General features: G+C 31.3%; 3 protein-coding genes across 3 annotated transcripts; all 3 read left to right on the plus strand.

The window, feature by feature from the left end:
* The first annotated feature begins 310 nt into the window (after positions 1–310).
* On the plus strand, positions 311–1,987 carry LOC11409073 (CASP-like protein 1E1). Its single transcript, XM_003609536.4, has 2 exons — positions 311–649; positions 1,434–1,987. Exons 1-2 carry the CDS (start codon positions 390–392, stop codon positions 1,774–1,776), a joined length of 603 nt encoding a protein of 200 aa, XP_003609584.1. The 5' UTR covers positions 311–389; the 3' UTR covers positions 1,777–1,987.
* Positions 1,988–10,731: 8,744 nt separating this feature from the next.
* On the plus strand, positions 10,732–11,599 carry LOC11405343 (uncharacterized). Its single transcript, XM_003609538.3, has 2 exons — positions 10,732–10,873; positions 11,002–11,599. Exons 1-2 carry the CDS (start codon positions 10,745–10,747, stop codon positions 11,383–11,385), a joined length of 513 nt encoding a protein of 170 aa, XP_003609586.2. The 5' UTR covers positions 10,732–10,744; the 3' UTR covers positions 11,386–11,599.
* Positions 11,600–12,839: 1,240 nt separating this feature from the next.
* Positions 12,840–14,695, plus strand: LOC11405344 (cilia- and flagella-associated protein 251). Its single transcript, XM_003609539.4, has 3 exons — positions 12,840–13,559; positions 13,673–14,190; positions 14,427–14,695. The coding sequence occupies exons 1-3, from the start codon at positions 13,142–13,144 to the stop codon at positions 14,433–14,435; spliced, it is 945 nt and encodes a 314-aa protein (XP_003609587.1). The 5' UTR covers positions 12,840–13,141; the 3' UTR covers positions 14,436–14,695.
* The last annotated feature ends 1,636 nt before the right edge of the window (positions 14,696–16,331 follow it).

Below are 16,331 nucleotides of genomic sequence, written 5' to 3' on the forward strand. Positions count from 1 at the left end.
TTGTGGGCGGGGTTTGAACGAGAACTTTACATATATTATGCATTGTCTCTATCAACTGAGTTAAACTTACAATGACGGAATTTGATTGTTTACAAGCACTATACTAATTTCTTGCATTTAATGTAAAAAAGATTTAATATTCACTTTTGATAAATAATATTTGGCTATTAAATCAAAAAGTAAATACACTTTGAATTGCCGAATGTGTCGTAGAAATTGTCCATTAAAAAAAGAATGAAGTCTAACATTCGTCAAAAATATCAGCGGCTTTCATATTCAATTCAAAAATCCTGTTTCCAAGTTTCATCACTATTTAAGACATATATACATTTTGCTCTATTTTGTGTACACCCCATTTCAGCATAATTAAGGTTTGTGTTATTGTTACAATGGAGGGTAGGGGTAAGGCCATCATTGATGGAGTAGAAGGGAATTATGGAAGAGATGAATTGGCTATGAAAAAACCTCCTGCGGGTGGTGGTTCTTGTGAATTGGTTCTTAGGTTTTTGGGCTTTGTTCTAACCCTTGCTGCTGCTATAGTTGTTGGGACGGATAAGCAGACAACAATTGTTCCCATCAAGGTTGTAGATTCATTGCCTCCTTTGAATGTTGCTGTTTCTGCTAAGTGGCATTACCTTTCTGCCTTTGTGTAAGTTCTTGTTTCCTTCTTAATTATGATGCTTAATTTTGTGTAAAAATAAAGGAAAATAACCACAATACTTAGGTTGCTTTATTATTATCTATAGATATTCTTTTATAAACGTATTGGATGGATATCCGTGTTCCATTAAAAATATGACAATGGATGGGATTGAATTGGATTTTTTAGAAAAATTTTAATGGATTAATATATTATTTTTATCCAATCAAATCCATCAAATCTAGTCATTTTGCCATCTTTAGATTTCCTATTCGAAGGAATGACCGTATTAGATGCTCATTCTTAACTGCCAGAATATGTATAGTTTATGAGTTACTCAAACTTTTATGGGTGAATATATATCTTTTTACTTAGTATCAATGTGTAGTTAGTTTGAGTGAGAGTAAACAATTGTGTGCTGTTCATTTATTTAATATCAAACTAGATAGATATCTATGAAAGATGGACAGCCCAACTGATTTAAACTAAGGGATTAGGAGTTGATGGTTCTGCATTTAAATCCGAAGAAAGAAAAAAGAAACTAATTATTAATATCTTTCATTTAAAAAAAAAAAAACTAAATATACACACTTATTATGAAGTGGGAGTTAAAAAACAAACTGGTACACTTATTGTGAAGTGGGAGTTTTAGGTGTTTATGAAAATGGTGTACTGTATGTGGTAGAATCACACTTGACACAAGACTAATTGAAAATCCAAAATTTACATGTTTGTTTGTTTAGTTATTTATTTCAGTAGTGACTAAGAATAATTTTTTTTTTACATGTACAAGTTACTTTCTGGTGGCAAATGCAATAGCATGCACATACGGAGCCATCTCTATGCTACTTACCTTGCTAAATAGAGGAAAAAGCAAAGTGTTTTGGGGAACATTGATCACTATCTTTGACGCATTGATGGTGGCTTTGCTATTTTCCGGCAACGGTGCCGCCACCGCAATTGGTGTCCTTGGCTACCAAGGAAACTCTCATGTGAGATGGAAGAAAGTGTGTAATGTCTTTGATAAGTATTGTCATCAAGTGGCTGCCTCAATTATTCTGTCTCAGCTTGGATCATTAGTATTCCTCTTGCTAGTAGTGCTTCTTCCTATCTTGAGGTCTCGTCGAAGATCTTAGTCAATAATTAAATCATAATGTTATTTTTGCGTGAAGATATTAATTAATTTGTATTGTAATACGTACGAGTGTGACCAATTTGCCACGATTGAACCTCACCTCAACACATATTGTGCATGATACTTGTGTAGATTATGTTTGGTAAAAATAAGCAAGTATAAGCTATTGGACCGATTAGACATCCTATAATATATATTCCCTCCGTCCCAAATTGTATGATGTTTTGGGCATTTCACACATATTAAAAAATATAATTAATATTGTGTGGAAAATAGATATTATGAGTTGTTTTACAAAATTGTCCTCAATAAATGATATGAGAAAGATAAATGAATGAATTGAAAGAAGAGAGAGTAATAAATAGTTAAGGATATAATAGGAAAAATAACATTAATTTTTCATTGGTATTGTAAAGCGACATAGAATTTGGGACAAATATTTTTTCTAAAGTGACATACAATTTGGGACGGAGGGAGTATGAACATGTGAAAACTACTTACTTTACATGAAGATGTCACTAGTTAATGATTTTCAAGATATGCGATTGTCTCGGTTTTTAATTTAACTCAATCACTTTGAAAACCACCGATCTTTCGTCCATGTTGTTGTCCTAAAAGCAGAGTTTTCAGAAGAGGCGCAAGCAACCTCACCTTGAGACAAAAAAAAAAAAAAGTAATACAAACAAAAGTGCAATAAAGTCAATACATGGTTCTCATTCAAAACCGATGCAGAATCATAGATAAATAAACCAATTGACATTAAGGGTTAATAGTGTTTTTCACCCCTATAATATATGTTATTTCCGGTTTTCGCCCCTATAAAATTTTCGGTTTGATTTGCACCCTCGTAAAAATTTTATTTTCCGGAAAACACCCTTAATAGGTCATTCAAAAACCAAAATTTCTTGAAAAAAAATTCTGAAAATGGCCTATTAAGGGTGTTTTCCGGAAAATAAAATTTTTACGAGGGGTGAAAACCGAAAATGACATATATTACAGGGGTGAAAAACACTATTAACCCTGACATTAAAAACCTGGCTAGTAGTCTAAATAAACGAGCATTTTGTTAAAATTAAAAGTAAATGGGTATTGTTAACGAGTGGCTTCGATGCACTCTTTAGGATTTTTAATGAATAAATTATTCTTTAAAAAAAATAAATAATTTAATTTTCAATACAATAAATACACAAATTTTTATAAAATATTATCACTTTAGATGCTTAAAGAGTATCTCAAAGCACCCGTCAACATTTTCCAAAGTAAATAAATAAACAAGAGTGCATTTTAGGACAGTATATTATATTACGACCCTCGCGCATTATAGGACGGTAAATTATGTTACGACACTCAATGTATATTATATTACTCAATTTATTTATAAGACTCTCAACACTTTTTTACCCATATTGAAAAAAGTTGATGTTGTAATTAATGTATATAATTTGTGTATGACTAATATTAAGTTATCTTTTGTATTACATGTATAAAATTTAATGTTGACTTTTATATTCCAGTGAGTAAATTGATAGAACACAATTTCTTAAAAAAAAAAAAAATTGATAGAACACAATTGTTAAGCATTGCTCTTACGCTGTCAGTTTTTGTAACCGATTTTAGTTTTAGAACCTTCTCCGGAGAAAAAAACATACACATACATACTCCTACATACATCCAATCATACACATTTTTCCCTTAAAAAAATCATACACAATTTTCTTTTTGGTGAATTCCACTAATGTGTTTAGATTGATTTTTTCTTTATAAATAATTTAATAACGAATATTACATCCACCAAATATGTATTTATTTTAACTTGTAAGGGGTAATAAGGCATTCAAATAAATGGATATATTTTCTTATATATATTTTTCGCCAATAAAATTTAGACGTCTGAAACATTTACTAAAAAATAAAATTATTTTTACCGCACAGTAAACTGTAAACAACACACTGAACCCCTCTCTCTCAGAGCTTTTTTTGACATATAAGTTTATAAGTTATTCACTATCCACTATAACCTATTTGTTGGCCTTACCAAATAGGACTCAAAATGTCTCTCAACGATAGAAAGACATTATAAACACAATGCTTTCAAGCCGGTGCCAAAATATGCAAAACTATCACATTCAACTAGTCTCAAAACAAAAGTCATGTTTAGATATAATATCAATTATATTGTTAAAAAAAAAAAAACTTAAACAAACCCAATTTGTCCACTAAAAAGGCAGAGCTACCAATACTAACTATAAATGAATATTTAATCTATATAAAATTGTAGTAATAGTACATTTTATAACATATTTTAATTCAAAGTATTTGTCAAAATACATATGGGTTTCAGAAAATATGTGTGAGGCAAACATGGAGTTAATTTACCTCCATTTCAATTTGCCACGGTGTTCAGAAATACGAGCAAACACGTGTAACCAACTGGTGGATGATGTGAGAATTCTGGTGGAGCATTTTCTTGTGCTAGCTAGGAGAAGGTGGCGCGTGCGCGTGCCCTTGGTTACGATATTTCTTATACCAGTTAGGAGAAGGTGGCGCGTGCGGAGGAGGAGGATTGTGGTTGTGATCTTGGGTATGGCTGCATTGGTGGTCCCTTGGACCACCATCAACTGCCGTCGTACATAGGTTTCTTTTCTTTCTCTTTCTTTTTCTTTTTCTTTTTCTTTCCTTCTTTCTTCTTCTTCTTCTTCTTCTTTATTTGATTGTTATTTTTTGTTTTAGGCTTTTGACTACACGCACTTCCCTCTCGGGAAGCACACATGTTTAACTTATTTTATTACCATCTCGGTAATGATACCGAAGCTCAACTCTACAAGGTGTTTTCCGGCGAATTCAACACCATCATTTCCGCTCGCGTCTGTAAAGTCTTTGCCACCGGAAAATCACTCTCTTACGGTTACGTCAACCTCTCCTCTCATCAAGAATGTAACAACACTTTCTCAGTTTCATTGCATTGTTCTGGAATTTTCGTTCCCGTTTATTTGATTTGATTAATTTTTTGCTTTTCTTGCGTTTTGATGGTTAGTTATGCTTGAATTGATGCTTTCTTTTTTAGGATTAATGGCTAATTATTATAATCAGTATTATTGTAGTTGTTTTTAATTAGGAAACCCTTTATTGTAATGAAGTAAAAGGGTGAAAAATTACATGTATAATGTATGCTAGAATAATGTTAGTTGATTAAAGATTGAAATTTTACCGGCTTTAAGTTTGTTAGTTTTCTATTGTTAAAAAAAAAAAAGTTTGTTAGTTTTCTTAGTGTTGAGGTTATTTAAGTTATAATAAATTTTATTAATTTAATGTCTCTTTTAGATATTATTGTTAAAATATTTTTTTTCCTAAAATCTTATTTTTATAATACTTTATTTCAATTTTTTATACTAAATAAAACTTAAAGTTAAAAAACAAAAATTGAACGTAACTCTAACCAAGAATAAAACTTTTCTATAATATTTTTTTTTTGAATAGAAATCTCTTAAATAAATTTATTAGCCACTTTTTTTGACAAATTTATTTGCCATTTTGAAATCTGAAGTTTAATTAAATGTAAACCTTTTTTTCCTCTACGTAATTAAATATTATAAAGGGTAAAAATGGATTTCGATTAAAATAGTAAGGGTAAAAGTGGAAAAAAAAACAATAAATTATAAACTATAAGTTCAAACGTTACTTATAATAGCGTCTGAAAAATAGTTTATAAGCTTGTGGTGAAAAACCATTACCAAAAAGAGGTTTTTTGAACATATAAGCTTATAAGTTATTCGTTATCCCCTATAAACTAATCTGTTGGCCTTACCAAACAGACCCAAAATATCTCTCAACAATAGAAAGACTTTATAAGCACAATGCATTCAATGTGTCTCAAAACAAAAGTCATGTTTAGATATAATATCAATTATATTGTTAAAAAAAAAACTTAAACTAACCCACAATTAGGAAGGCAGAGCTAACAATACTAACTATATAAAAATATTTAATCTATATAAAAAAAATTGTCGTAATAGTATTAGTACATACTGTAACGCCCTAGTTATTTATTTAATTAATTTTATACTATGTGGAGTATATATATATATTTATATATGTTGGTTGGTGATTTATGTGGAGTATATGCATATATTCGTGTATATGTGATTTTTTGAATGTTTTATGTGGTGTATTATTTTAGTATATGGTTTATTTAATAATAATTAAAATAAGTATGAAATATTAGTTATTTTGGAGTTAGGGGGTTATTTAATATTTATTAAAATTAATGGGGAGTTAATGGAAATATTAGGGAGTTAAGTTAGAGGGAAGTTGGGAAATAGATGTCAGAAGCAGTTTACGTGAAACCAAGCCAAGGGAGAGAAAACCAGGAACAAGAGAGGAGAACCAAGAGTTGATCATTGCTGTGCATTTCTTCTTCAATTTCTAAGGTAAGGGTGAGGTTTACTTCAATAGTATAGATTTTAAAGTCTGATTTGAGTTTAACAGGTTTTTGGAGTGAAATTGAGGAATTGGGTTTTAATTGAATTTATGGTTTTTGGAGTAGATATTGCTGTTCTGAAGTTAGAATTTGGTTTTGGTTGCATAGAAACATTCATTTCTCATCTGTAAACTAATTTGGGGAGTGAATTGAAGAAAAATGGGATTTTGGGGAAAAACATGTTTTCTGCCCGTACAGAAGTTCATCGCTCGCCTCGCGAGCAACTGTGCTCGCCATGGCGAGTGAGCAACTTCATAGCTCGCCTCGCGAGCAATCCAACTCGCCATGGCGAGTAGCCCAGATTAAAACTTAATTTTTGAAAAGTTGTTATAAGATGTTTTGGGGATGGTTTAAGGTACCTAGATGATTTTAATGATGAATGGTGGAAGTTTTAGGTTAGAAAGATGAATAGGGAGCTTAGAATTGGAGTTTGAGTGAGAAAATAGCATTTTTCCCGAGAGCACCTAATTTTCACTCGCCTCGAGTTCGCCTTGAACTCGCCATGGCGAGCTAGTGTTTTTGTGAACTCGCCATGGCGAGCAGATGTGCTCGCGAGGCGAGCTACTCAGTTCCTGAATGTTGAATTTCGTGCTTGAATGGTAGTACCTTAATGTTGTTGTATTGAGCATAGTTTCATGTAATTATGCATTATTGTGGTTGTTTTGATTTCTGGATTGATGATTGCTGATGATGAATGAAATGTATGCAAAGTAATGAATCATACATGTTGTTTAAGTTGAGTCACATGGAGTTGCATTGCATGGTCAGTTGTATGTAGATATACACAAGTAGGTCCATTGCATATGCATAAAACAGCGGTGAGGGCTTCGGTCCTGGAGTACTAGTTGCTCAACAGCGGTGAGGGCTTCGGTCCTGATGAATGCTTTAACCATTCAAAAGCGGTGAGGGCCTCGGTCCTGATTGGTACCACATGCATTACTGCATTTCATTTAAGAAGTCTAAGATGGTGTCTTAGCAGTGGTCATGTCATTTGCATGAGTCTTAGTGGTTATTCAGTTGTTATCTGATAAGATGAATTTGGTGTTGAATAGGTGATATATACATATATATGATACTCAAGGTGATTATGGTGTGTTGTTGATGTTGTTGATGCTTGTGACTTATACCTTTATATGTTTACAAGATAATGTGTTGTTGATTAGGGTGTTAGATTCAATGGTTGATTTTAATATCTATATTTATTGTTGTGAGTCTCACCCCTTCTGCTTGAAAACGTTGCCCTTCCTATGGGTAACTTGCAGGTGACCCTGAGTAGTTGGTGGTGGCTCAAAGTCGTGTCTAGGGCTCTGATACGTGGGATGGGATTTATCTTTATTGTTATTGTTGCTTTTCCTTTCCATGTATCAAATTTTGGAACTTGTGGTGTGGAGCCTTTTATTATCTTTTGAACATTGTCGATGAATTATGCTAAGGCCTTTAATGCCGTAGGATGTTGTTGGATTGAAAACTATTCCGCTGCTATGTTTTAATATTTTATCAGGTGGTTTGATTAAATAGTTTTATTTTCTATTTAAGAATTTTGAAATTGCAATGTAGCATACCCGTTTGGTGAAATACTCTGATGATTATTGTTATTTATTTACTTTTGGGTAACGGGGTGTTACACATACTAATAGTACATTTTAATATTTTATAACACACTTTAACATTATTTGGTGTGACTCATAAATTCTGACCGGTAAATTTTAATGAATTGAAAAATTTGTTTAAGAGAATGTAAAAATAACATGATATAATGAAAATGTGATGCTAGAACTCTCAATAACATAATATAAATATAATTAAAAAAAAAGTTATTTGAGCAATCATTTTATGGACAACCAAAATATATAAAGAAATTTAAATCTTGCACAAAAACCAAAGCAATATATACTCACTCACAGAGAGAGTGAGAGATGAGAATATATTGTGAGTATGAAAGAGAAAGTTGTGACAAAATGATTATTCAAATATCATTTTTTTTTTAAAAAAAGATCTCACATTATATGATATATTATACTCACTCAATTCTTATTTATAAGACTCTCACACTTTTTTTTTATGTATATTGAAAAAAATTGATAGTGTAATTAATGTGTACTCTCACACTTTTTTTTATTTATATGAGGAGTGTTAGGAACACTCACTTTTGAACACTCTATCTAACAGTCACTTTTTAATTGGATGAAATCAATATATGTCCCATCACTTTGTGTGGGTTCAATTTTCAATGTGTAGATTCACAATGATTTAAACCAATAAGAGAATGAGTATCATAGAGAGTGTTTAAAAGAGAGTGTTGTTAGCATTACTCAATTTATATATGATTATTAATATAGAAATGTTAATTAGTGCCCATAAAGCATTAGTTAAGGAATTATAAAATGAATATTTTCTCGGAAATTGTGTATTTTACTTTTTGAAATTTGAAAAAATATTGATTTTGTTGATGATTTTTTAATTTTTTTATTTTTAGTTGCTTTACTAGTGTCCAACGACACCGATCAACATGACCCTTTTTCAGGGCCGGCCCTAGGCATAGGCCGGGAGTGCGACGGCCTAGGGCCCTTGCCCGTAGGGGGCCCATAAAAAAATTTCATAGGGGGGTGCATATAGTAAAACTAAGGAAAATGGAGCGTGCATATAGCAATTCCTATTAGCAGGGCCATCTTCAAATCATTATCTCGGCCCAACTTATAAAAATAGAAAATAAGCCTTTTTTCAATTTGAAAGGCCCAGAAAAAGGAGGTTTCTTTTTAGGCCCCTAAAATTCATTTTTTACCCCAATTCTATACATCCATAAGATATCTTCCTTTCTTTTCCTATCTCAATTCTTTATTTTTTATTAAAGTGAATTCTTAATTCTTATTAATTAAATGTTGATATATATATTCTGTTTTTTGCATTTTTAATTTCAGGTGTTAAATTCTTAAAGTGAATACTTATTAATTAAGTGTTGATATATATATTTGCACTTTTAATTTCGGATGTTAAAATTTCAGGCTACATTTAAGGTGTTATTGTTCTCTACTTCACTATATCTATGGTTTTTGTTTGTTTGTTTGTTTTTATTAGTTTCTATTGAATGTTTGATTTATTTTAAGGTGTTACCTAAAAAACATTTATTGAGAAGTAGAAAAAAAACGAAATGAAGAGTAGCATTATAAATGATTTTGCATTTCAAAAAGCTCGAAAAAACCACTTTTGACTTCACGAGAAAAAGAGAAGTTTTTTGAATATTTTGTAAAACTATTGTATATTCTCAATGATGGTCTATATCTGTATGTCACAGTTTTATTATAGTTGATTTCTCTAGAGATAAGTTGGTATCCATATCTATAATTTTACTTAACTTTGTTGGGTTAGGTTTGGACCCCAATTTTTTTTGTTTTGTTTTTCCTTTATATTAATAAAATATATGATGTGTATTTGACCCACAATATTTTGGATGCCAGCATAGTTGGGAAGTCAAATATCATAACTAATGCATGTCTCATTTCTCATTTATCAGAAGGGAAAAAATTTATGATGTAATATAAATGGCCCTTTTTAATACTATGCCTAAGGCCCGTAAAACTCTAGGAACGGCCCTGCCCTTTTTAATAAGTTATCCTTTGTGTTGTACATATATAGTTCAATGTTGACTTTTATATTTTAAGGTAAATTGATAAAACAATTGTTAGTGCAACCCTTGCACTATTAGTTTTTGTACATACATACATCCAATCATACACAATTTTGTTTTTGGTGAATTCCAATCATACATAAATAATGAGCTCTTATACATGAACCACCTTAGGTGGCATACACCCTTTTACATCCACACACATTTGTGACATGTGGCAAAAACATTGAAAGAAGAGATAAAAAAAAGTGATGATATGATGTAAAATTACTAAAATACCCCTAATACATGGAGTGTACATAAGAGGTGTATGAAAAAGGATGTCTACATATCTTTTTCCCAAATAATCACCCCATGTGATGTAACCAACTTCCTCACAAAGATCATAACCGCGGCCACCCTATAAGTTATAGCTATGCTTTGCTTCCATTTTTATTGTTCACCATTGTGTGGAGTCCAAGTAATACCTTGTGCTACAAACAAGAAGATTGTCTTACGAATACGGTTATTATATGCAATGATTGTATAAGAATAAGAAAGCGTGACAATCACATGGCCATTGTTAGAATCTATTCAACCACCCACTACAAACCATTTCAACACAAATAAGCTAGTACCATTTTTGGTTAATTTTTTATTTTCACTTTTCCATTCAACCCCTTAAATATATCCCAACATCTGAAATCAACATTAATTGAAAACAAATTAAACAATGATGGAAATAACTAGAAAAAAAGTTACACAAAATTGGTTTTCATTTTTTTAACCCCAAACCTCACTAACAATTTTCTCTCTCTTTCTTTCATATATAAACCAACTAAGAGTGAGACTCGTATGGAAGAGTACAGTAACAAATCACTTTCTGAAATGAGTAACAGAAAACGTGCCACTACTATTAAAACCGAAGAGGTTCTAAATGTTGAACGTGAAAGAAGGAACAAATTGAAGCAAATGTTCACTCACCTCACTACCACTGTCCCTACTCTCCACCCCAATGTTAACATCATTCCTTCATTTTCTCTTCTATTTTCATTCTTCATTCTTCATTTGGGTTTTCAATTTAAATATTTCATCGACCCATTATAGTTTGATTTGTTATCTGAAATGGGTTTTTGTTTTTTTAGGCTACACAGGAAGTGATTGTGAACGAAACAATCCAGTACATTAAGGAACTTGAGGAAAAGAAGAAAATTTTGGAGGAGATGAAGGAATCAAAATCAAAGAAACATGTTGAAAGGGGTTTTAATTTGTTGGTTCCCTGTCGTAATAGGAATCCCAATTGCTCTGTTACGGTTACTGGTTCAAGCAATGTGGCTTTCTTTGGGATTGAATCTGTGGCTAAACCTGGGTTGATTACTGTTATTTTGAAGGTGTTCTTGAAGAATGAAGCTGAGGTTTTAGCTGCTAATGTTTCTGTTAATGATGGGAATTTGATCTTGGCAATCACTGCTTTGGTTCAAAATGGTGCTGTTATTGAGAAGATTAAGAGAGAGATTATGAGTTTGTAGGTTCAATTGATGAATAATTGGTTTGTTTTTCTTTGGGATTTAAAGGTTGATTATAATTAATCATTGTGATTGATGTTAAGACCATGGTGACATGGTACATATATTGGTGGTATACATGTATGCATATTGATTTATTTTTTTTTTCCTTCAAAAAAAATGTATGCATATTGATAGTTATGAGCAAAGAAATTAATTGGTGTTGAAATGATTTTTATTAGTATTTTTGGTTGAGTATTAGTAGTCCAATTTTGATTGATTTTGACTAAAGAATGAATGCATCAAAGTTGGTTAAGCGAAGAAGAAAGGCCCTTCATTGTTCCAATCATTATTGAATGGACCATATAGATATTGTTCTTCACTTTTTCTTCTTATTATATTTATCCAGAATTACAAATTTTTACCATCCAATTCGGGACAGTGAATATGTTTTCCAGTTTTATTTTACTTCTGAAAATAGTGAACCAAGTTTTGAATTTAGGTTCCTTAAAAAAAGTTCTTATTTATTTATTTCATATTAGTAGGAAAACATTATAACTACATTTCCTTAAAAAAATAGGCGTTCTTTTTCACCTATAAAATAAAAATTGTGTAGTTCCCCCCCCCCCCCCCCCCCCCCCCCCCCCCCTATTACTCATAATTCATAACTCCAACAAAAGATATTTTTAAAAAAGTATTTCCTCAAAATGAAGCAAACAAGAATGATTTTTTTATTAAAAATAATTCTTTAAAACCTTTAATTTTATTTTATTCTTTAAAAAAGTAAATAAAAAAATTCTTTCAAAAATGGTTTGTATATATATATATATATATATTTTATAATTAATCTCAATAAAAGTAATGAACAAAACAATAATAAAACATAATAATATCATTGAAAGATTAAAAATAAAAGGTTTAAGGACCGATATAAAAGGTACTGAATGTGCATGAACTAATGGTATTTTTAAGTAAAAAACAATGAATAAAATAGTAACAAAAAAGTTAAAATATTTTTTCTCTTTTAATAGACCACATGACATGAAATGATTGGTCCACGTGGCACATCGTTAGTTTTGATTTTTTAATTTTTTTAACTTGAACCCAACAACGGCTTTTATAATGTACAAGGATCAATGTAAACAAAAAAAACTTGCAATGAACAATAACAAAATATGATAAAGGTACAAGAGCAATCAAGTATTTATTGATTGTTCAATCTCTATGTAAACTTTGGAGACCACATGATTATTTATTTATTAATTGCTCAATTATATAATTAATACTTAATTATATATTTACTTGAGCAATCAAGTATATAATTAGCTAGGATCGTTAACTTCAAATGACATTCATTTTAAAAACGGATGGAGTAATAAAACCGCACACCAATCATATATTTAAATATTTTATTTATTTATTAATTGTGCAATCTCCTCCACTTTATTCGTAACGACAATAGTCGAACCGTCGACAGCGAAAACAGAAAAGGTTAACGAATAAACAAACAAGCGCAATTTGTCCATTTTTTTCATCCTTTCGATTATCACAACGATGCGCGTGACAGCGGAAAAGACGCACTGTTTGTTTTCCTTTCTATAGAATTGTGCAGTTGCAGGCCACAACCCTACAGCTAAAACCATAACAACAAAACCACCCTTCTTCCATTCATATATTCCCTTCCCCATCACAAACACATCCATTCCATCCTTCAATCTCTGTTTTTCTCCTTTGTGCGTGTGTTTCCCACAATCATTCTATAATCAAAAATTAAAAAGAAATGGGTTGTGGGAAATCCAAACCGCTCGATGTTGCTTCTGCAAACACCGTTCTCAAGAGCAAGAGCAAGAAATCTATCGTTGATGATTCTAAGGTTGGCCTTAATAATGGGACAGAAACTGTTCAAACCAAAACCGCGGACAACAACAATGTTGATAATGAAATTTCAAAACCGGAACAAAAGCGCCATGAAAATGTTAAAATGGTTGTTGAGGAGCCCAATGTCGTTGTTGTTCCTAATGAGATAACGAATTTTAAGCAAGAGAATGCATTGGAGAAGAACCTGGAAGGTGAAGGTGATGTTTCTCAGAATAAGACACAAGAAATCATTGTTGCAGAGGAGAAAAATGATTCATTGGAAAATAAAAATCAACCTGAACCTGCAGAAGAAGCAAAAATAGTAACGGAAAATCAAAAAGGTGAGAATGATGTTGTAGATTTTCATTCTTATTAATTTCAAATAAGATTATTAAATATTTTTAAGCATTAGTTGCTGGTTTTAAATTTTAATTTTCTCTTTGCATGTTTACAGAGGAAGGGACTTTGGTCAAGGAAGTTAAAGAAGAAGAAAAACAAGAAGAGGCTTTGGTTAAGGAAGAAGAAGAAACTAAAGACACAAACCAGGAAGAAACTCTTATCAAGGAAGAAGAAAAAGAAGAAATCAAAGACACAAAGGAGGAAGATAATGTGGCCAAGGAAGAAGTAAAGGCTCAGGAAGAAGAAACCGAAGAAACGGCTCAGGAAGTAGAAACAAAAGAGGTGCCTAAGGAAGAAGGAACCAAGGAAATGGCTCAGCAAGCAGAAACCAAAGTAACGACTCAGGAAGAAGAAACCAAAGTAATGGCTCAGGAAGAAGAAACAAAAGAGGTGTCTAAGGAAGAAGAAACCAAAGAACCTGTCCACGAAGAAGAAATCAAAGAGACAGCTAAGGAAGAAGAAACCAAAGAAGCGGTTCAGGAAGAGATTGTGGCCAAAGAAGAAGAAACCAATGTGACAAAAGTTTCAACCTCTGAAGGTGATGAACAAAATGATATCAAATCTGAGCAGCAGGTATGTAGGGGCTTGAACATATCATCGCAAAAAGTTACTCCCTCCGTCCCAAATTGATTGTATGACGTTTTAAGCATTTCATTCATTAATATTTCATTGGTATTGTACAACGATATATAATTTAGGACAAATATTTTTTCTAAAGGGACATACAATTTGTGAAGGAGGGAGTAACATATATGGTATTAATTAGTCAATTTTTTAATAACTTTAATTGAAACATGTTTCTGATGCAGGGACAATGAAGAATCGAAACTGGATGGAGATAATACAGAAGTAGCAACTTCAATATATAATTGAGGATGTTTTCTATTTGACAATGTTACAAAGTAGTATTAATCATGTTGTCAAGCTTGAACATGCATTGTACGTTCTTATTCTCTGAGTCCTCATACAAGAGTTATTCAAATGAAATACATACTATAATCAGATTGATTAATCTATGTTAAGGCACCAAAAACTTCTCAATCTCGTGTTCTTTGTTTTTGTATTAATCTAAAAGTACTTCTATATACCATGTTTGTTTCCCTCTTGATATAAAGTGTATATAATTTCAATTTCTAACCTTGTTTATACCCTCATATGAAAGAATCTCCTAATTTTCCCTTTACACTTCTTTAAAAAAGATACACTATTGGTACTATAAGCGATGTTTAAAAATCAAACGAAGATTTACACCTTCTCTAATCTAGTTATTTGGACGATTCAATCACAATTTCATCTAAAATTGAACCGTCTAAAGCAATTGAACCATGATTTGGAGGTCTCGTTGGTTTAATTCAATTTCAATTATTAAGATATTGACAATAAGTAAACTTGAATCTAACATCTTATAACACACAAAATGATGTGTTAGCAATCAGTGAAACATTTTTGAACTCTAACAATACATGTTTAACGTGAAACAAAAGTTATTCATGCACTTGTAATTGTATAGTTCTCTATATGAATTTATAATTTCGCATTATAAAAGAGTATAACACCCACAGCATTAGATTCAATCGACTGAGAAAAACTGCAATAAAACATTACTCGTTAAAAAAATTACTCATATTCGGACTTGTGTTTCGAAATAAATTTTCAAAGTTGAAATGGTAACCATCTAACAATCACATTTTTTTACTCAACATCTAACAATCACCTCACACGAAGATATAGACTGCTTGATTAGCAACTACAACAAATTCATCACTCCTTTTCCACGTGAGTAGAAATTCCTGACACAAATTTGTAAGACATGTTTGTTTTTTTGGGCATCATAGGGCTAAAGTTTTCGGGCTGTTGGATATAAATATGTTTGAATATTTTCATCATTTGAGTTAGTTTTGAAATCTAACATTGCTTCTGTTTTCAAGTGTTTGGGGCACTCTTGAGGTGGCTTTTGATGAGATCCAAAACCATTTTACAATTTTGTACCCTACATTTTTTTTTTGGGTTAATAGTATTTTTCACCCCTGTAATATATGTCATTTCCGATTTTCGCCCCTATAAAATTTTCGGTTTGATTTACACCATCGTAAAATTTTTATTTTTCGGAAAACGCCCTTAATAGGCCATTCAAAAACCAAAATTTCTTGAAAAAAAATTCTGAAAATGGCCTATTAAGGGTGTTTTCTGAAAAATAAATTTTTTACAAGGGTGCAAATTAAACCGAAAATTTAATAAGAGCGAAAACCGAAAATGACATATACTACAGAGGTGAAAAACACTATTAAACCTTTATACTTTTCAATTTCAATCGTATTTTTTTTTTGTTTTAAAAATTCAACTCTCAATTTTCCCAAACATGAGTTTTTATAAAAATAAATATTTGAGCTCGTTCGAAATTTCTGAAAAACTCAAACTTCATAAAACTTAAAAGTAAGGCCACGTTTACTAGTATGAAGTAAGTATATACTCCTTCTAATATCAAATGTAAGAAATTTTTCACTTTTTAGGTTCATCTAATAAATGATGTATGTTGTCTATAATAAAAACCACATACATCTTGTTTTTACATTTGAGACCGGAGGAGGTACGTATAATGAGATAGGGTAGTGTTAACTTGTGCCCTTAGGGCAAATGTTAAGAAATCCAAAAGAATAAATATTCATTAAAATTTTGTGCATTCAATTCATTAAAAAGTTAAAGATTAAATGTAA

This window comes from Medicago truncatula, chromosome 4 (assembly GCF_003473485.1).
Source record: "Medicago truncatula cultivar Jemalong A17 chromosome 4, MtrunA17r5.0-ANR, whole genome shotgun sequence".
NCBI classification, from domain to species: Eukaryota; Viridiplantae; Streptophyta; class Magnoliopsida; order Fabales; family Fabaceae; genus Medicago; species Medicago truncatula.

Coding starts and splice junctions, on each gene's coding strand:
- LOC11409073 (XM_003609536.4), top strand. CDS start 390: ATGGAGGGTAGGGGTAAGGCCATCATTGATGGAGTAGAAGGGAATTAT. Junction 650..1,433: donor CATTACCTTTCTGCCTTTGT/GTAAGTTCTTGT, acceptor TACATGTACAAG/TTACTTTCTGGTGGCAAATG.
- LOC11405344 (XM_003609539.4), top strand. CDS start 13,142: ATGGGTTGTGGGAAATCCAAACCGCTCGATGTTGCTTCTGCAAACACC. Junction 13,560..13,672: donor AGTAACGGAAAATCAAAAAG/GTGAGAATGATG, acceptor GCATGTTTACAG/AGGAAGGGACTTTGGTCAAG.
- LOC11405343 (XM_003609538.3), top strand. CDS start 10,745: ATGAGTAACAGAAAACGTGCCACTACTATTAAAACCGAAGAGGTTCTA. Junction 10,874..11,001: donor TCCCTACTCTCCACCCCAAT/GTTAACATCATT, acceptor TTGTTTTTTTAG/GCTACACAGGAAGTGATTGT.